Source organism: Lepisosteus oculatus, chromosome 1 (genome assembly GCF_040954835.1).
Source record: "Lepisosteus oculatus isolate fLepOcu1 chromosome 1, fLepOcu1.hap2, whole genome shotgun sequence".
NCBI classification, from domain to species: Eukaryota; Metazoa; Chordata; class Actinopteri; order Semionotiformes; family Lepisosteidae; genus Lepisosteus; species Lepisosteus oculatus.
The window spans coordinates 45005256-45027611 of record NC_090696.1 but is presented as its reverse complement, the minus strand read 5'-3'; the positions used below and the strand labels follow the sequence as shown (position 1 = coordinate 45027611).

Below are 22356 nucleotides of genomic sequence, written 5' to 3'. Positions count from 1 at the left end.
CCAGGAACTTCATCCCAAGAAGTAGATGAGGAAGAAGGAGAGAATTCAGAAGAGGTTGGTTAAAAAATTTACATTAAAGAACCATTTGCACTGAATTCCATCTGTTGAATGTATTCTTGCAAAACCACCGGGACATTTCCTTTGCTTGCATTCTAATGAATACTCTTTTAAATTTATTTGACACTAATATGGGAACATTAAATATTGAAGGGTAAAAATCTCAAATAAAACCTCTCTGCTCCTTTTACGTTTGAAAGAAGCCAGCGAAGATTGAGAAGCCTCCTGTTCGCAGAGGAAGACGTCCTGCTGCCCAGCTGAAAGACGCTAACAAAGGTTGGTTTCCTAGCTCTTTTAAAACGTGCTCAAGTGTTAAGGTCCCTGTTCGCAAATGTGAGCTGCAGGCTTGCATAAGTTTCATTCACAGTTAACAAAAAAAGCTAACCTGTTTGTCATTAAACATTTGACTTTTTTTACAGGTAAGGAGCAGAAGAAAGATGATGATGAAAAAACAGAAAATAGTTCTGAAGAAAAGCAAGATGAGGTAAGATCATTTTTTATCTTTTATATAATGGTGAAAGAAAGTTTACATTTTTATACCTTTGTCCCGTTGAGGTGTGAGTGGGGAACAAAAGTTTAAAATGGCTTTTAATTGTTTTTTGTTAGCAGTGTTTCTATAAAGCAAAGAGCATTTTCATGCAGTGGGACTTTGAAAATAAGTGGAGTGAGGAGCAGATGTATTGATCACGTAATCCACATTCTCACAATCTGAGACCACAGTGATTCAAAAAAGCTGCATAACACATTTGTCAAAGTTATCAGTTTTACTTTTTGATGTACAAATAAAATATTTACAAAATATGATTTTGTTTCCAAACACAAACAATTATTTTTGTTAAATTTTAAATAGCCAGCAGCCATATCACCCTGCAGCTCTCAACTAGCTACCCAGTGAAGCTAAGTAGGGTTGAGCCTAGTCAGTACCTAGATGAGGGACTTCCTGGGAAGCTATGGTTGCTGCTGGAAGTGGTGTTAGTGGGACCAGCTGCTGTCGCCCACCCTGCCAATCATGGCCTCCTAATAATCCCCATCTATGAATTGGCTTCATTACTCTGCTCTCCTCCCCACTGATAGCTGATGTGTGGTGAGTGTTCTGGTGCACTATGGCTGCCATCGCATCATCGCTGCACGTTGGTGGTGGTGGAGGGGGGTCCCCATTACCTGTAAAGCGCTTTGAGTGGAGTATCCAGAAAAGCGCTATATAAGTGTAAACTATTATTATGATGATGATAATGATAATGCCCCAGTATAGTGGCGGGGACACTACTGTAGTGGGCGCCGTCTTTTGGATGAGACGTTAAACCGAGGTCCTGACTTTCAGGGGTAATTAAAGATCCCTGGGCATTTCTTGATAAGAATAGGGAATTATCCCTGTGTCCCGGCCAAATTTCCCCCCTCGGCCTTTACCGTGGCCTCCAAATTGTCCCCATGTATGATTGGCTTGCACTTGTTCTGTGATGGACTGGTGCCCCTTTCAGGGTGTACCCTGCCTTGCGCACGTTGATTGCTGGGTAGGCTATGGTTTCCCATGACACTGTATTGTATAAAGCAGTTTGGTGAATGTTATGACATGACATTTTAAATAAATGTTACAAACATTATTAGTGCAATCATTACTAAAGAATTCATAATGGCAGTGTTATTAAAATGTTAATGATTTCTACCCAAGTGTTTCTTTTTTTACTATTATTTTATTTCACCCATTCTTTTCACTGAGTAATATCTAGTGATTCAAATAGATTTAACTTGAATTGTAATATAAAAAATGACAACATCAGACATACTGAACATCGCTAATCACCGATTTACTAATTTTCTTACATGGCAGCATACGTCAAATGATCACATTTTTGCTGCTAGTGTTATTGTTTAAAGTTGTAACTTTATTGATAGCTTTTAAAAATGTAATTTCAAACATTGACACAATGTTGCTGTGTTTCGTATGGAGCCAGTAACAACTAAGAACTAAGCCACAAGTTTTTGTACAGTGAAACTGCATAAAAACATTTTCTGCCCACTGGAAAAAAACAAACATAATGCAGACCTTTCTCTTTTTAAAAACTACATTGCATCATTAAAGCTCTAAAAAACAATTATACGTTAGTTATGGTTTTCTAATATTAATATATTAACCATCCTGTAATAATATGTTACCATTTCCTTGTGCAGGGCCAACTTTAATGCAACATAGATATGAAATTATAAATTTCTAAATTTTATTATGGCATTAATGGTTCTATTTATCCATTTTCTAAACACTTCTTCCAATTTATGGTCGTGGGGGAGCTGGAGCCTATCCTGGCATGCAACTGACACAACACAGGGTACACACTAGACGGGCACACACACACATACCTAGTGTGAATTAACCTACCAATATGTCTTTGGACTGTGGAGAAAACTGGAGCACTTGAAGGAAACCCACACAAACACAGGGAAAAAGTCCACACAGATGGGCCCCAGCACTGCAAGGCAGTAATTCTAACCCCTGTGCCACCATGCTGCCTGTGGTTCTTCACATAAGAACAAAAACAATGCTGCCATTTGCTTAAAATGCCCAACAGATGGCAGCACAATAAAATGACTTCCATGATGGTGCTTAGGTAGCCAGTTGTGAGTGTAGATGATTTTCTGTCTTAATTACATTGATTGCTGCTGGAAACTTGTGCATGTTGTGATAATTACTCTTCTGTTCTGTGTGTTTATGCTAAGTCTTCAACATTTTTAATTTAGATGTATGCTATTTAGCATCAGAGCAGTTTGGTGTACAGAATGTCAGGAGACATGAGTGAAGACAGTGCTCAGATTGCTTGGTTGTGCAGACCCATGATTCACCACATATTCTGTCATATTGCATTGCATTAGACTTTTTTAAAAATGCTATCATAAGTGTAATGTTTATTTTGAGAATGTTTTGACCACAAAAAGGCATCGTTGGTTCGTTGAACACTTGCGAGAAGTTTTAAGGTTTCACATGACTTATCTTGAGAACAGCTTTCTTTATACTTTAAAACCGTTTCTTTTTGCATTTAGAAGGATGAAGAAGAGAAAACTCCGCAGCGGAGACCTGGGCGCCGTGGAAGGAAACCCAAGTCTCAGACATCCACCCCACAGCAAGCAGGTGATTGTTTCCACAATTGAGCAACTACTGTAATTAGGTGGTTTCCCCCTGTTGTTTTCAAGTAAAAAAAAATGTATTTGATGTGAATACTGTAAATTGTGAATGGTGTCCAATGCATGGGCTGTTTTATTGAATCGTTTGTTGTCTGTTTTGTGAAGATAAACAGTCAAAGGACCAGAGTGAGGAAAAGGAAGGTGAAGAAAGCTCTGAAGCAGACTTGAAAGATGTAAGTCTGAAGTACTGCTCGTAGTCCTCTCGGATATTTCTGTTGGAATCATATTTTTTCAGCATCATGCTCATCAGTATTACGACAGATTGCCAGTTATATTAACTTTAATATTAACTACAAAAAGATATTTGTAATACTTGTAAGCAAGTTTAAGTGAGTTTTCAAAGCCTGCACAAATTGTGAAGCAAAAAACATCACCAAAATCACAGTTCTCTCCTAGTTACGGTATTGATTTTCTGTGCAGGACGAAGAGCCTGATAATGAAGATAAAGGTGCCATAAAGGGGAAAGGAAAATGTCCGCCTAAGCAATCCAGAGGTACATGCGTCTGTCAGTAGAGAATACCTCTGCCTAGTTCACTGCTTAGAACTGTTGAGGAGAAGATAATAGTTTGACAGCCTTAACCATTCCTAGTAAACACCTTTTAAAGTGTTTAAAAGTTTAAAGGAATGAAGTCTGAAAGAAGGACCAATAGTGTAAGATGTTAATTTCCCCTTTTTAAGAAAGAGGAGAACACACTAGATTTATTGCTACCCTTGATATAATGCAACTGAAAGAAAAAATGATAAAATCTGCTAAACACAGTTGAAATGTGTGAGCCAGTAAATAAGCCCAATATACAGTGCCTTGCGAAAGTATTCGGCCCCCTTGAACTTTTCAACCTTTTGCCACATTTCAGGCTTCAAACATAAAGATATAAAATAAAAAATTTATGTGAAGAATCACCAACAAGTGGGACACAATTGTGAAGTGGAACGAAATCTATTGGATTTTTGAAACTTTTTTAACTAATAAAAAAATGAAAAGTGGGGCGTGCAAAATTATTCGGCCGCTTTACTTTCAGTGCAGCAAACTCACTCCAGAAGTTCAGCGAGGATCTCTGAATGATCCAATGTTGTCCTAAATGACTGATGGTGATAAATAGAATCCACCTGTGTGTAATCAAGTCTCTGTATAAATGCACCTGCTCTGTGATAGTCTCAAGGTTCTGTTGAAAGCGCAGAGAGCATCATGAAGACCAAGGAACACACCAGGCAGGTCCGTAATACTGTTGTGGAGAAGTTTAAAGCCGGATTTGGATACAAAAAGATTTCCCAAGCTTCAAACATCCCAAGGAGCACTGTGCAAGCGATCATCTTGAAATGGAAGGAGTATCAGACCACTGCAAATCTACCAAGACCTGGCCGTCCCTCTAAACTTTCAGCTCAGACAAGGAGAAGACTGATCAGAGATGCAGCCAAGAGGCCCATGATCACTCTGGATGAACTGCAGAGAACTACAGCTGAGGTGGGAGAGTCTGTCCATAGGACAACAATCAGTCTTACACTGCACAAATCTGGCCTTTATGGAAGAGTGGCAAGAAGAAAGCCATTTCTCAAAGATATCCATAAAAAGTCTCGTCTAAAGTTTGCCACAAGCCACCTGGGAGACACCCCAAACATGTGGAAGAAGGTGCTCTGATCAGATGAAACCAAAATCGAACTTTTTGGCCACAATGCAAAACGATATGTTTGGCGTAAAAGCAACACAGCTCATCACCCTCAACACACCATCCCCACTGTCAAACATGGTGGTGGCAGCATCATGGTTTGGGCCTGCTTTTCTTCAGCAGGGACAGGGAAGATGGTTAAAATTGAGGGGAAGATGGATGCAGCCAAATACAGGACCATTCTGGATGAAAACCTGTTGGAGTCTGCAAAAGACCTGAAACTGGGACGGAGATTTATCTTCCAACAAGACAATGATCCCAAACATACAGCAAAATCTACAAAGGAATGGTTCACAAATAAACGTATCCAGGTGTTTGAATGGCCAAGTCAAAGTCCAGACCTGAATCCAATCGAGAATCTGTGGAAAGAGCTGAAAACTGCTGTTCACAAACGCTCTCCATCCAACCTCACTGAGCTCGAGCTGTTTTGCAAGGAAGAATGGGCAAGAATTTCAGTCTCTCGATGTGCAAAACTGATAGAGACATACCCCAAGCGACTTGCAGCTGTAATCGCAGCAAAAGGTGGCTCTACAAAGTATTAACGCAAGGGGGCCGAATAATTTTGCACGCCCCACTTTTCATTTTTTTATTAGTTAAAAAAGTTTCAAAAATCCAATAGATTTCGTTCCACTTCACAATTGTGTCCCACTTGTTGGTGATTCTTCACATAAAATAAAAAAAATTATATCTTTATGTTTGAAGCCTGAAATGTGGAAAAAGGTTGAAAAGTTCAAGGGGGCCGAATACTTTCGCAAGGCACTGTAAATATGTGCAGTGTCAGGCAAAAGTATTCAGATCTTTCACCTTTTCGCTGTAAAGCTTGCAATTGTAACACTTTGAAGTAGTGATTAATGTGGAGTTAAAGTGTTTAGGTACTTATGCAATCAGGATATTTCTGTTCTTTGTTTTGATTGACATTTAATGTAAATTAGAACTGTTCAGTTTAAAAAATGTGCAGATCATTTTGTAATTTCACAAAATGGGATATTAGAGGACTACTGAAGACACTGTAAATGGAATAATGCTCTGAATTGTGGCCATCTGATCATTTTCAAAACATCTGGAAGATTTTAGAAGTTTGTGGATGTCATCTTGGGGATAAAGAGGGTAAAAAGGAGGTTACACACAGATACAATCCAGTCAATATTGGTAATCATGGGGAAAAGTCAAATAACTGTCAGATCGTCAAATGTAAAAGTTTGTTTGACCTCCACAAGTTGAGTAATGCTATGAAAAATGCTCATTTTCTGTCCATCATGCAGTTCAAGGCAGGTGGGATGGTTTATATCTTTCTATAAAGGGGACTAAACTACCCAAATAGTGGTTTGGAAGGCTAACTCACAACTTATGGCAACAGTGGCAATCTTCAGAAAACCTTTGGCATCATTAGGATACAATGTCCTGGAAAGTAGCATCTGAAGCTGACCTCACAAATCTGTGGTTTACACAATCAGTTTCTGTGAGTTTCATGGCAACATAAAGCAAAAAGAAATGAGAATAGCAGAAAGCAGCTAATTGACTACCGATCTTCCTTTGGAACATGATGTAGCCGATGAAACACAAAGCAGTCTCGCCAGTACAGAATGCTGAAGGTTTAGTACATAATGGTAAACTCATGTTGAAAGAATGTCATCTCTTCTTGGAAGTATGGAGTTGGTTCTGTTTTGCTTTGGGGTTGTTTTGAATCCTCTGCTCCTGGTGTCCATATTGGGGAAAAGAGGAATGGATGGATTCCAAAACAATGTTGGGATGTATTATCCAGAAACCTGGTTTCCTTTGCTAAGAAACTCAAGCAAAACTTGAACTGGTAAGGGATGGGCAGGAGTTTAAATAACTTTACTTGAAATCCTTCAGGTAAGCCTGCTACAAAGAGAAAGAGGGCAGAAGAAAATGAGGACTCTGATGTGAGTAATATTTTGTTTGTTACTGGTGGATTTGGATATTAATGGTTCTTATCTGCAACTTTCTATCGTATTCACTTGCGATTCAATTTCAATGAATGAATTCAATTTAATATTAAAACAGATATTAAAAGTATACAAATGATCACGTTTTACATTTCTTATAATTTAAGGAAGGAGAACCTGAAGAAGCCGAAGAGAAGAACGCTGCCCTAATGAGGCGAATGCCAAAACGAGCTCGAGATGACAGTTGTAAGTGGTTAGCTGTATTTTATCAGCAGATGACCAATGCATAGTTCCCTGTATGAGGCATAAGATTATTTTCCTTTATATTTTATTCAGGCAGTCCTTTGGAAGATCAGGAGGATGGAAAAGGAGATGAAAACTTACATGAATCAAAAGCTGAAAATGTAAGTCACTGTTTTATTACATCAGTCAGCACTCCAATAAATTTTGAATATTTGGAATGTGAATGTATTTATATTCACATATTAATGTAACGTAGTAAAATAGATGACTTCTTTGCCTTATTTACTTATCTTAGGATGAAGACAAAGGGAAATCATTGGAGAAGAAAGTAGTTCGGAGAGGAAGGCCTTGCAAAGTGATTGCAGCTGTGTCTGAAGAGCCAGGTATACTGCTTAGTTGTAAGGACGTAGAACTATAAAAGACTTAATCCTCATGTAGGGGTCACCATCCTTTAAGAAGGGGCATCCCAAGTATAAGCTGGTGCCCTTGTTTTAAGAGATTTTCACGCCATGGATACGTTTTTTAACCTCAGTAATGACCTTAGTTACATTACAAATGATCCTTCTTATAAATTAATACAAATTATTACCATTATTTATAATAGTTTTCATAATTAATTACCATTTAATGTGATCCTTGCTTTCCCTTGCTGAGTTTAGCTATTAACCTGTCCACAGAGGTATGTTGATCCAAATGCAGGAAAAAAATCCCAGTGTATATTTTCCTAGCAGAGTTAGACAGCTGAAACATCATGTTTTAAAAACAAATAGGCATTTTAATGATAAAGTGTAACTCTCACAAAATGCAAGACGTTTGACATCTCTACGTGGTTTTAAGACACTTAAGTTCCCAAAAATGAAAATCAATCAACTATTGAACTTTGAGCTTATTTTACTGCGGTGCATTTCAAATTTCTTAACATCCATCCACTGAAACATTGTGCCAAAATGTTGAAAATCATAAATTCTGACAAACTTCTGGTGCCAGTTCTCACATGTTCCCTCCAAAGGTTGAGTTGGTTCATATGTGTGGTGAATGTTAACTAGTAACCCATTTTTCATCATGCAGTTTACCGAAGTTTTCACATTTTTTTGACTAAAGATCTTGATTGCATCAAGACAATCCACATAACCAAAACCTTCACAAGGCTTTACAATGTTTGACTTTACACTTAAGTGTACAAAATGTTATGAGCGATGTAGATTGCAAGCTCATCTGAAAACAAAATGCTAGCCTCGCTAAAAATATTGCAGCAAATAAAACAAGAATCAGTGTTTCTATGCCAAAGATCTTTCATTGGGTAACATGTTGTAGAGATTTACAGAACACCCAGGTATAGTTTTATCATTTTATTTTACTTAATTTCTTTGTGACATATTAATCTTGTATTGTATGTACCACTTTCATTGCATGTGCCATTAGAATTTCCTTTGCGTGCCAATAATGGCATGTGTGCCATAGATTGCTGACCACTGATGTAGAATTACCCCTGTGGCAACTTACTGCTGTACTGCAGCCTTCTTATAAATATATATAATAAGACCTGACCAGAGATTCAGAACATTAAGTTTGTAACCTAATTCTTTGGAAGATCACTCCACACCATGAAGCACCATATAAACAATTTTCACATGCATAGTTGTTTATCTTCTTATGTGTTTTGCACTTACTAATAAGTATTAAAATAATGATTCAGTGGATATTTTTATGCATTCACAGTAAAGGTTTTTACATTTTATGCATTATTTATTTTAAAATATATGTAGAAAATGGGTCCTATTAATGATCCTCCAGGATTAGATTTGGAAATTACTGTAGGAGAAGGTTAGTTAGAGATCACTTCAAAGTTAAAATACATCCAGTAATCCCTTGCCAGTCACAATACCCATGTGCAATATCCAGAGTGTCATTTCTGTATACTTGTACCCTACTCATCGCCTCTGATCTATCCTGCATGTGTTCACTTGCACCAAATTATTTAACCCTACCATTTATTCTCTTTTTTTAAGCATAACTTAACCAGCAAGCATCACCTCAGTTCAAAGGCTGAGTGTAATTCTAAGGTTAAGAGTTAAAAGGTTAGGAAATGTAATGTCTTTGGGAAATTAGAAGATAAGATAAGATCACTTTATTGGCCGTATACAATTTCTTGTATTAGGAATTTGTCTTTTTCACATACCCCAACTGGCTCTACATGAGACACAGACACACAGACAGGGAGAGAAGCTTGGGGTCAGAGTGCAGGGTCAGCCATTTATACAGCACCCCTGGAGCAGTTGCGGTTAAAGGCCTTGCTCAGGGGCCCAACAGAGTAGGATTCCTCTGCTGGCCGCGGGATACACACCAGCAACCTTCCAGCCACAAGCACAGATCCTTAGCCACAGAGCCACTGCAATGAAGTGTTGCCCAGCTAGCTTGTGGTTAAACTCTCAACTTAGGTAAGCTTAGGAGATGTGGCAGGGTAACAAGTCCACCATCAAGACAATAAGGAATTATTACTGTGATGATATCTTTTACTACTACAGATAGTGATTTTATTTTTATGGTTTATATAGAAAAACAAGAATCTGACAAGAAAACCAAAAAGACTGATGAAAAAGAGGAAGAACAGGTGGATGAGGATGATGAGGATGAAGAAGAAACTCAGATACGAGCGACAACGCGGTCTGCATCACGCCTGGAAGCTGAGAGGTACAATCTTAGGGATGCTGGAAGACAAAAGCTATTGTCACACTTTCATCACACTACCCTCTGGACTTTAAGAACTGACTTAAAGGGTTTTGTCCAGGGTTGATATCCTTTGCTGTCCTATTCAGTTGGTTCCAAGCTAATTCAACGAAGGAAATATGGCCCAAATATAAAATTCAAATTGTTTAGCCTGTGATGAGCTGGCTGGAGAAATGGCAGTAAAGACAACATCATGTTTTGGAAGCACGGACCTAGGTACTGTTGCTGTCCCTTGTCCCACGCTAAAATGTTAAAACTCCAGGGTCCTCAGGTGGACATTTTGACTAGAGAGACTGGAGGCAAACAAGGGCATAACAGAAGGGCATGCTGTAAGGAAACTACGTACTTATTTAATCTTTTGCCAGAGGAATTTGATGGCCTGAATGTTTGATATGAGACCTGTCAAAATAATTATGTTGAGAGTTTCAGATTTAGTTTTGGCAAGGATATTGCACAGTGTGATTACTGTAGCGGTAACAAGTTGATTTTTCAAGTCATTAATGATCCCCCTCACAACATTAAAGGACTACAACAAAACGAGTTATGATCCCCATTATTATGATTTAAGCAAACTCTACTAGAGCCACTTGAGAAATAGTTATGGAACTTAATAATGTATCACCTTGTGCTAATAACCAGGAGTTAGTTTGTTGATGTACAAACAGCAGATGTGCAACCCAGTGGCAATGAATCTTGTTGCCATTGTAGGGGAATCTAATGAGTGCAGTCGGGTTTTATGAGTTAACCTTGATGCCCAGTTGTTGTAGAAGCTGTAATTGTTGTTGTGAGGAAGCAAGCCCTCAAGAATCAGTTTATCAGATATGATCAGTCACTGTTTAAAAGATTGAATGGAAAAGCCAATACAATTTCAATTTACTGCTCTGTGGCACCATTGCCAACTTGTGAGCTTTTGTATATGCATACAACACCTTTCCCTGTCAGTCTGGGCGCAAATTTAATGCTGTGAAATCAGGGTTTCATACTTGAGAAATAAGGAATACAAAATGTAGATATGAGCATCAACAGTTTTTGCAAGTACATGACACCCTCCTGTTGTCCTTACTAGGTTAACTGGTTATCATTGTATAATTAAGATTTAGGTGTGAACAGAGATTGTTTTAGTGTGCTTTGCTTGTTTTTTGTAGCAGGTGCACTAACATTTTGTTAAACAGACATAACATAAGTAAATTCATTATGCTAATTAACATTTGTCATCAACAGGATTGATCATCAGGGGGTCTACTCTGAAAGTAACAGGTTAGTAGCTTATATCGCCAGTGTTGGAAGTGATTCATGATGTATGACTATAATACATGCATTGTACCTGGTTGCGGGTGCCACTTGTATGATTCTGTTCCATTCCTATTATAGAGCCTGGACAAGCATGTGGCTGTTTACTAAACTATAAACCATAGATACCACACATCACTTAAAAATTATCAGTGTGTTGGAAGTGTGTTGTGTAGGGCAGCATGAGGACATTTTGTCCTGCTGGAGAATTGTTACATCAGGATGGGCCCACAGCAATGTCAGCAAGTGAGGTCTTGGGACTCAGTGTGTGCTACCATGCAGTCAGGTTGCCTTTATTTACTAAAATGTGGAATTCTGTAGCAACTATACAGTACTGACTAATCTGTCGCACTTGGGCCTCTCAATAAGTTGGTCTGTTCTACAAAACAATTATCTTTTTGCACGTCTGCATAACGCTCCCTGATGTCCATTAGAGTGGTCTACTCAAACCTTAACTTGTTGCTAAAAATGCTTTTCCACGGGCAGCATTGTGGCACAGTGGTTAGCGCTGCTGCCTTGCAGCACTGGGGCCCTGGGTTCAATTCTTAAGGTGCTATCTGCATGGTGTTTGTTCTCCCCATGTTTGCGTGGGTTTCCTCCCACATTTCAAAGACATACTGGTAGGTGAATTGGCAATTGTAAAAACCAAACTGGTGTTTGTGTCTGTGTGTGCCCCGCGATGACCTAGCGTCCCATCCATGGTGTGTCCCGCCTTGTGTCTGGTGCTTCCTGGGATAGGCTCCGTGATACCATGACCTTGAGTTGGACACGGGGTTATTAAATGTGTTATGATGTGATTTTCTTCCACTGTGGTGTGTACCCGAAAGATATTGCCCAAAAACACTGAATTCATGGAAGTGATATTGTCTTGATATGCAGTGAACTCTTGTTCATATGTCAGTATGTCAGTCAGTTATTAATAATCAAAATGTCAAAAACGTTTAATAAATATCCCAAATCTGTGTGCATTACTAATTTAAAAACACACATGTATAAATAAGGCGATTAGGATAATTAATGTTCATTGACTGACAAAACCCTAAAAGTATTTGGGTATTGTTCAAAAACCTGCACTTGTAATTGATGGTTTCAATTCAGAGAGATTCTTACTTATTTGTATTGTTACAATATGTTTCTCCAGATTTGCATGCTTGATGGCAAAAATCCTCGTGTCAAATATTAGACCACTGAACAAAATAGTGTTGTTTGTGAACAAGATTAGAGGGAACAGTTTTCTCTCTGCTAGAAAAAAAACTATATTTAAATTTTAAGTCATGATAACTACAGTGAATTTAAATAAAAATACTATTTTCTATTTATTTTCTATTTTCTATTATAGTTTTCTATTTGGATTTTGTCTTTGTAGTTCTCCTAGTACTCCATTTTAACAATTGTCTTTGGAGTCTCAGTATGTGCAAAGTAATGAGAATTAATAGAAATTCCTTCCTTGTATTTCTTTTAAGTCTAAGCATTTTTAACCTATTTATGAAGCTTACCCTAAACCTAGTAGCTTTTATACTTGTTTGGCTCTTTATTGTGTTTTAATATAGATCTTTAATATATATATATATATTTTGTTAATCAAAGCAATGTTTTTGATACTAACACTCAGTGTTGCTACAAACATCATAATATTTTTGTTCCTCAGAAACAAGCCCACAAAGCCTTCCACACGTGCATTCAGTAAGTTGAGCAGCCCAGATCCAGGCTCAGCACGTGACAAACGGTCTTCGTCTGGAAAGGAGGACACCACATCCACAACACGGTAGATACTTAACATTTGTCACAAATACAAAAAAAGCTTTTGACAGTACAGTTTGTTCTTAGTTGTGATTTATTAAATAAGACATAAGTGGTGTCTTTTTACCTGATATTAAATCAATAGTAAATTTATTTACTATTAAAATAAAAATTAAATTGTACAATAAATAATGCTTAACGGCTCCAAAATTTACAAAATGATACAATCTGAAGTATTATTATGTCACATCTTTATGAACAATCCCTTTAGACTGCTAGAATCAAGTGACAAGATAGAGATGACTAAACACAAATAAGCAACTCCCATTATTGAGGACTGTAAAATTTAAGGGGAAAATTCTATGGCCCTCCCATCTTTACTCTGGGAATGGACAGTATGCTGCTTAACATAACAATATCGTAGTTCTATTCTGCAAGTACCTGGTTTCCGCTGAAAGTAATTTTTTTTGTACAAATTTTTTGTCACATTTGTATTTGAAGAATAACAGGTTAAAGCCTGTCCTTCAAAAGACTGTTAAAGTGTAATGTTTGTAGGCATCTAATAAAAACTTGTGGGGATATGACTTAAGTTTGATCCAAAGTTGTGATTGGATGAAGACCTTATTAATATTCATACCATGATTCATTGCAGCTGCTGCTCTTAAATACCACCTTAACCGACGGGGGTCTTCAATTCTGACAAAAAGATTTATTGTACATGTATGTCCCATGTACTAGAAGCCTCAAGGAAGAGCAATAAAAATATTGAAAAACCCCAAAATAAATACCCTTTCTGTCACTGTAAGAGCCTTTTATTTAATTTACCAGAACTTTTTCCTGAATATCCCAACAATGTCCATTGATTGCTACTTTTCAATTATTTCTGTTCTTCTTTGCCTGTTAAAGTGTTACCAAACCAAATGCTTCTGCATATCAGCAGTCAAACTCTACCAGATGTTTATTTTGAAGACAATTTAATATTTAATTGACTCGTTTAGTAAAACAAAGAATTCCAAAAACTAATTCGGAAATGTGTTTTGAAACAGTTCAAGAACCCAGCTTTCTCCTGCCGCCAAACTTGGACGCAAGCCTGAAGTCAGCCCTCCTGCAGTCCGCACTCGAGGGGGCCAAAGAACAGAGGAGCCAGCAGCCAAAAGGACAAAACGAACTTGAAAGTGACATGTGCCATATTTGAGATGTAAATCTACATATTTTCCATTTTTTATGCAGTATAAGTTTGTATATATCCAGTATTATAAAATATGAGGCTTATAAACACTAGAAAAACCTTATGCATTTAGGATTTCTGTGATTGTAAGGATGTCAGTTTAAAAAAAAACATTTTAATGATATATTGATAGTGAAGTAACTTTGTTCTGGGTCACTTTTTCACAAGATTGATTTTTTTATTGTAACAAAAGTCTTTTTATTTGGTTAAACGTGCTTACACGCATTAGATTCTTCAAAATGTTCATACTTGACCAGAATCGTAGTAAGAATTGACCACTATTTTGGTGTAAAAGATTAGTGCTTAGAATATAGGTATGGAGCTCGTCCCTTTTAATAATAAATAGATGCACACTTTTAGAATCTGCTTGAAATATACTTTTTATTTTACATTTTCAACATGTTAAAACCATTATTAATTTCCAATTTGACAATGTTCACATTCTATGAATGTTAGTAGAAAGCGTGCATGTTCTTTTTTTTTTACTTATGATCCGGTATGTCTATATTGTCATTGTAAATTGTAAATTTCATTATCTTTATTTGCTGAAAATAGTTTTAGTATTTTTATTTATATTTTCTATTCCATCGTTCCTTGGATTGATACAAACTCTTAAACACCATGCTGCACTAGGAAGCATTATAAGTAATTTCTGCACTCCATATTTGTTAAACCAAAAAATAATAAATCCAATATTAGGCATTAAATGTATCATTTATTCTTAAAACTATTCAAAGGTTTTCTGACTGAATGAAGGGATATATTTAAAGTGTAGAATCTTGAGGTTAATTAAAAATGTATTATCTTACATTTAAAGTTTCATATCCCATGTCACTTTTGGAAAATTAATTTTAAATTATAATAAGCACCCCCCCCCCATGATAAGCTTTCCATTCTAAGCATGAAGGTTCTTAAGGAGTTAAAGAGTTTTCTGTTATTCCTGTTCCTTTGATTTGCGTGCATTGTCTGAATGGTTCAATAACCCTATGCTCTTGGAGCCCACTTGTAAGGCAATAGTTCTCAACTGTAGAAATGTCTTTGGTTTCATCCCATAAGAACTACATCAAACATTTTGACACCAAACATAAAAGTCACATTAAATCTCATTCAGGTGCACAAAATAATAAAAAATTGTACCTATACTATTTACCTATATACTGTACTATATATACTAAAATAATACTATTTACCTAATTAAATAAGAAGTGGGAAAGAATATTCTTAATATTTTTACATTCATTAAGCAGTTTTATTGCTCATGGGACAAAGGACTTCTTATGAACACTTCTGTTACCCTTTCAATTTTGGTACCCTAAACTGTCTCCCTGGTGGGAGCTATACAACCTGAGGATAGAGTGGATTAGTGGAATCAGCTGTGAAACTCCTCACCTTTTTGAGAACTTAACTGTGATATTAATCACCAGACTGGGTCTGCTGCTACGCAGTTATTTTTCCTGCCATTCTCACAATCCTTGACTCTGATATTACCTTTCACCCCCAGATATATAAACCGCACTGTCATCTTTAAATGCCAGGATGCTGTCAATAAGGCTTTTATAAGCCTTCTTTAGGACATTTTGACTGACATTTAAGGTCTTAAGTTTCCAAATTAAAAACAGCCTCTGAATTGCTTTCTTGAAAATATTATCTGTATTCTCAGTGTAACTCAACGTCTGTCAAGTATGTGTTCCCAGATTTTTAAAACTCTCCACAACCTCTGTAGACTGACCATTAAGTACTGTTGGCTGAAAGGTTGCCAACAGTTGGATTTAACACTGAAAAGAAGCTCTTTAGTTTCGGTCACATTTATTTCCAATGCACTGGATTGACACCAGTTTTCAAAATTACTGATTTGCTCAAGGTAAGTTTGCTCACCTGAAGGTTGATCCCACTAGAACCATACCATCAGCATATTTGAATAGATTGACAGTAGTGTTCTAAATCTGAATATGAAGTATATTTTGAGAACAAAAGAGGTGATAGCACATAATGCTAGGGTGAAAATGCACCATTCGTATAATCTCTGAGGCTGATCTGTGAGAAAAGTCCCTTATCTAGCATATAATACTCCCATTCATATGCATCAGAGAAGTGTTGTAAAAGAATATGAACTTGCATAGTATTAAAAACTGGGCTAAAATCAATAAATGGATCTCACACAAAGAAATTTGTTGGAGATGTTTGTTACCAATTTAGCTAAAGTAAGTAGTATCCTCTCTCACCCTGTGTCTTAAAGCAAATTGTGGTGGATCCAACATGAGGTGGTTACTTACAACTCCTTCCATACATTTTGCTAAAAAGTGTATCTGTCTGAGAATGTTATTATGTATTAAAAAAGAATATTATTTTATATAATATCAAAAAAGAGGGGTAGAACCACAGGTCTAAAATCATTAAATGATTTAGTGCCTGCCTTTTTGGGGATAGGTACAACAGTAGATACCTTCCATATATCTGGCATAGTAATGGACATTGAGCTGAAAAAGTTGGGTAAAAACACCTACCTAATTTGGTCTCATAATTCAACAATTATATTCAAATAATTTGCTGTTCGGGTAGAATGATTCCCAAGATCACTGAAAATTTTCCCTCATTTCCACAATGTACACTTCTTTCAGGCTGTGTTCTCCTTTCTCTTTTTCAGATTATCAATCCCTTTGTCACCACAATCTATTAGATATCTTCAGTGTGGATGGTCTTTGCTCATTGCAGGCTTGGCATTGTAATACAAACTGCCAGGCTCTTCTTTTTGTACTCCTTTGTCTCCCTTCTGCAGTGTGAGCCAATCGCATCTGTGGGGGAAGGTTGTTTGCACAATCAGTTTGATCTTGGGGGCAAAACTAAGGAATTAGCTTCATGTTTTCTAAAACAAATATAAATTCTGCCTCTAATACTAATTGTGTAATGAATCACTTAAATCTCCTTCACAGCACCTATCTTACCACATGTACTGTAGATGGTATGATTTGAAACAAGTTCCTAGATCTCAACATAAGCATTTTCTAGAGGGCACTGTGAGCACCATTTTTCACCTTTTGCAAGGGACTTTCTGGAATAACATTCAGATCTACCCCATCCTTTCCAAACTGTTTGAGGGCATGGATCTGTGGTTATTTTTGGTGTGGCATCCATTGCAAACCTATCTACAAATTGATTCCTTTTTTCAAATTATCTTAATGTATAAGCAAGTGCTTACACAGAGAAATAAGGGCCCTACTGAGTGTTAATAGTGGAGAACAGAGGCATCATTACAGTAAGTGCAGAATGCTATTAAGTTGCCCTTTACAAAACTGAAGAACCTGCTGTAAGGCATTATAAAAACTTTGATTAATCTATATTGGTGTTTAGCAATGATGTATATTAACTGGTTCTCCACAGGAATGTTCTCAAAATGATTTTAGTAGTCATCTTGAGAGTATTCCTGTGGAGAACAGGTTGATGTATAACTAACTGCAGTTCATTTAGGTTTTTCCACAGGTATTTCCTGATAAAGGACTATCTGTCAAATATTAGTCTAACTAATTTTTCATATTTTGCTACTTGCTGTGCAAATTATGATGATATTCCCTTCAGTTATTAAACGCAACACTAATCTACCAGGGCTCTTTTTACTTCACTGTACAATTTAATCCACACAATAACTGAAGTTTCATTAATCTAAGTACATATTTTTTTTTAAATTCTTAAATATTACAGCATTACTAAAAACACAGAGCCACATTCTCAACAAGTCTATCTACAATAAGGTAAATATAGTTACAAGCTTATGGATGTTGCATCTTATCATGGAAAACTTTTATGAATGAGGTCCATAGTTTGTTGTTTTTCCTTCACCTAAAGCCATACAGAAACTCTGATGTTCCCAATAACCGTAAAGAAAATATATCCATCCATCTTCTAACTGCATCCTCCAATTCAGGGTCACAGGGGAGCCAGAGCCTTTCTCAGCAAGCAACAGGCACAAGGCAGGATACATCCTGGATAAGATGCCAGTCTATCACTTGGCAGACAAAAGCACACAGCAGGGTCACCCAGAAGCTGATTAACCTAGCAGTGTGTCTTTTGACAGTGTGAGGAAACCCATGCAAACCCAGAGAGAACACACAAACTCCATGCAAATAGCACCCCAGGTCTGGAATTGAACACAGGGCCTTAGCGCTGTGCCATCATGCTGCCCCTAATGAAAATCTTTTTTTTTAATTAATGCTTTTTTTCCATTAAAAACAGCAATAGCTGAGTCAATTGGAGAATACTATAAAGCCTTTCCTTCTTTATGCCTATTCTTACTGTTTGAAGTCTCTGATGCATGTCATGATACATCTTGAAACATTCATCATGAGGATAGGTTTTTGAAACGAACTATAAATCCCTTTCTTTCAATCTACACACATTAATTGGACTGTAACAGTTTTCATTAAAGGAGTGCACATTTCTGTTCAATTAGTGTTGATAATGTAACCTGCATCATTTTTTTGAATATCTTCCAAGTTTGGTCAACCCATTTGCTACTTTCTCATGCCTTCAGTTTACACTATAGTGCTTCTCAAAAGGATTGTTCCATCTAGCATCGATTGCATACAAAGATCGTTTGTCTTCTGAGAGTAGGAGTGCGGAACATCCTGGATCAGTACTTATGTAACTAAAAGCCTACTTATGTTTACATTTTTATAAAATGCTCATTTTTCACTTTTCAACATCAGGCTTGATTAATGAGACTATTGAAGTGGCTTTTAAGATTTTATATTTGTGGAACAAATTCTCCTGAGCACAACTCTAACTTGGCAATACATTTATGCACTTTTTATTATGTTTGAATAAAATCTGGCAATAGGTCTTAATAGAACAGGGAAAATATTAAGAGCTTTTTCTGTACCCACCAAGAGCGCTTTCCCGCTATACCAAGTATAAAAATCTTTAATAAACCCTTTGGAACTAAGAGAAATATAGTCCTTTTCATATTCATGTCAAAATTATTAGCCTCTGTGGATCAGCCATGTTTATTTAGTCTGCAGTCAATCAAAGTTATAGTAAAAGCAGTTTAACTGTTTAGTTATTCACAACTGAGACCAGTCTGCATCCTGAAGTAAAATCATATACAGTATAACCATTTATGTCTTTGGGACAGATAAAGTGATTGCAAGTTGATAGAGCATTATGAGTCACATATATTAAATAAGAAAACCTGGACAGTCACCTGTTCTTTCCCATACATTTTAATGGTTAAATACTTCTAAGAATCTAATTGCTTTATATAACAAAATGGTATAGAGTTTTTCTTGTTACTTACAGTGTGGTGTATACATAGGTTTTTCAGATACTGTATTACAAGTGGAGTAAAATCAGTTCAGAATACAATACTTCACTATGCCAAAATATTTCTCATGACCAGGCTCTATAAAAGCTGTAGGAACCCAGTCCTGCCAAGAATTATCTCCTTGGCCCCAATTGGCTGACTCATGGCAAACTGCAACAGGTAGAGAGGGTAATTGAAGGAGTGTAGCTTACCCTTACTTTCTTTGACTGTATGCTGATGTGGATTGCAAATGTTAAGGTTTTCCATATTTGTTTAAATAAAACTAAATAAGACAAATCTTTTATTTTCCAGCCCCTGAATCAAGTTTTTTCATAGAACCTTTTTGGTGGAGACGGTCATTTGTTTTCATTGCTTAAAGAATTTTGCTGTATGCTAGTGGGAAATAGTTTGTTCCTATTGTAAATAAAAGGGCTGATTTTAAGGTTTTGTTTCAACACAAGATATTGCAAGAGTATAGTCAGTTCCACCTGGTAAATAGTGAAAAAATAAATGTATAATAGTGGCTTACTCACCTCTTGATTTACAGTCTTGCTGCACAGCTACAGTATATCAATCACTGTTCTCATTGTGAAAAGAACATATCCTAAGCTATTGTTACATTGCTTACATTTCCTGCCACTTTACAAGCACTTACTTCCTATTAGTCATTACTCTACACTTATCATAACATAACAGCACTGAAAGTGTTCTGGATGAGCTCATCCAAAGAGTGGAGGTTAAATAACCTTTGTAGATATTTGGCAAGTGAACAAATACTCTTTAGACATGCACAAGCACAACTTTTGTACTGGAGCATTTAAAATAAAATCCTGAAAAGAATTGATCAGAACTGAATGAAAACACCTGAAAATACAAAACAAAAGTCAGCACCAGCTATTTAAATCCTCCATCTATTTTCTAACTGCTTCATCCACTTCAGGATCCTGACAAGCAATGGGCACAAGGCAGAATACACCCTGGAATGGATTCCAGGACACTGCAAGACACACAGACAAAAGCACACTCACAGGAGGGCCAATTTTTCCAGAAGCCAATAAACCTAGCAGCATGTCTTTGAACTGTGGGAGGAAATCTACACAAACTCAGGGAAAACATACTTTACACAGATAACACCTCAGGTACAGAATTGAACCCATGACCCCAGCACTGCAAGGCAGCAAAGCTAAGCACAATACCACCAAGCTGCCCAAATAAAAAATCAATTACTTCCAATTAAATAATAATTAGATTTCATGCTAGTAATTCATACTAAAATCTCAAACTCATTTTGAAGAAGCCAAATTGCATACTGCAATGTGTAGTAAATACTAGGCAGCTAAGTTTCAGCAAAGCTTGTAGTTCCCAGCAAAATTACCCTATTCTGAAAGTTTTTTAAAAATAGGTATAGTTTTTCTCTATTGACGTAGCTGTCCTTGGGCCATGAGGAAAGTAAACTCGGAGGAAGCCAAATATGACAAAGGAAGCACAATATTCAACAGTGACTGGGTAATTTCTAGTGAGTTCATCAATCCAGCCTGCACAGGAATAGACCATAGCATAAATAGCTTTTGGTGATGTTTTGATAAATCATTCATGGCTGAATGTTATAAATATAATTGACTTTTTAAAGTTGCAGAAGCAACTCTTTTGACTTTAAAAGTTGCAGAAGTCTTTGGTAAAACTTTATTGGGCAGAGGTGATGAGGCAAATTATCTTTCTTGGATGTCAAGCCTGGTGAAAATCAAGAAATGAGAAAGGAACAAATACAGTCTATGCCATTGGTATGTGAAGTAACACATCAAGAGGACTCCCCAGAATTAGAACCAAGAGTGTTAGATCACTCTAATGGATGTCAGCAAGAGTAGTGTAGACTTGCCAAATGGCATGCTGGTTGTGTACAACAGTCACATTAATGGGGAGATCCAAGTGTGATGATTTTGGCAGGAATGTCTAGTCACAACAGAACTCTAGATATGGTAGTTTGTAAGGTACATTCACTGCCCTTCCTTCAGACCCATCATGGCATGAAAACATTTCAGTATAACAACAATGAACCTCACTCTTGTGTCACAAATGACAAGGGACAGTTACAGTATGCAGTGCATGTCTGACTTTTCATCTTTTTTATTAAGACCCAGAATCTCTCTCTTAGGTCTATTATGATGGTGCATTTGTTTTACTTGAATTTTCTTAGTTTTTTTTTACATACAAGAATTGCCAGAAATAAAATTGCCAGTCATCACAAAACATCATGTATTATAAATATAAATAAGTATGAAGTCTCTTAATTCTGTTTGACAAGGGGATGCAGTGCAAGGCAGAAAGGAGAGAAGAAAAAAAACAGAAATTCAGAAATTCAATATTATTATCAAATTATATTAAATAATGCACTTCTCACAATATCTCTAAAAAGAACACCAGACCCATTAAGATTATAAGGACTTCTCAAAGGTACATCTGTAGAAGGTAGGGCTCTCAAACTCACTTTATTTGTACACATCTATTCATAGTGTAACCATTATATGTTTTGTAATGTTGTGTGTCTTAAATTGCTGTGTTATTTAATGTTTAATCATGGATCCAATTTTGTCTCTTTAATCTATTCATGTCAGAGAATTAAAGAACACATGTGCCATGTTACACTCAGAAATCTCTGATTTGGGGGGATTTTAGGTCTGATTTTAATCTTTGTTTGCTTGCACAGCAAGCTAGTGTCAGAACCTGATTATTATATTGATTTCATAACTTCACTATTTTATCATTTTATCATACATCTGATTTGTAAAAATATGATACATTCTGTGTTCATTGCTATTCTTCTTTTGTCAAAAAATTCTAATGAGACCTACCTTTTCTAAATCCATGTTGAATACACACTAGAATAGTATTGCCAAACAGAAGTCCTCTAGTATTATTGTCTAAATGTTCTTGCAAGGAGTAAAACCTATATTACTTGCTTCAGTTTTACCTTTTTATGGGTAAGTATTTTTCTATTCAAAAAGGTATATTGTATTACCCACTGACACTGGAAGA

The 22356-nt window shown here is 36.6% G+C and overlaps 1 protein-coding gene across 2 annotated transcripts in view; it reads left to right on the top strand.

The window, feature by feature from the left end:
• Window positions 1-15246, top strand: part of bod1l1 (biorientation of chromosomes in cell division 1-like 1) — a 39230-nt gene extending 23984 nt beyond the window's left edge. Inside the window, exons 31-44 of one of the 2 annotated variants that reach the window (XM_015344980.2) lie at window positions 5-54; window positions 258-333; window positions 477-541; window positions 3094-3178; window positions 3337-3404; window positions 3652-3724; window positions 6750-6799; window positions 6970-7048; window positions 7139-7206; window positions 7341-7428; window positions 9601-9736; window positions 10994-11029; window positions 12711-12827; window positions 13849-15246. In XM_015344980.2, the coding sequence (XP_015200466.2) occupies window positions 5-54; window positions 258-333; window positions 477-541; window positions 3094-3178; window positions 3337-3404; window positions 3652-3724; window positions 6750-6799; window positions 6970-7048; window positions 7139-7206; window positions 7341-7428; window positions 9601-9736; window positions 10994-11029; window positions 12711-12827; window positions 13849-13975 (1118 nt within the window). In that variant the 3' untranslated portion in view covers window positions 13976-15246. Of the gene's footprint in view, window positions 1-4; window positions 55-257; window positions 334-476; window positions 542-3090; window positions 3179-3336; window positions 3405-3651; window positions 3725-6749; window positions 6800-6969; window positions 7049-7138; window positions 7207-7340; window positions 7429-9600; window positions 9737-10993; window positions 11030-12710; window positions 12828-13848 lie in introns of both variants that reach the window. The other variant, XM_006629660.3, reaches the window with a different exon arrangement.
• Window positions 15247-22356: the final 7110 nt, after the last annotated feature.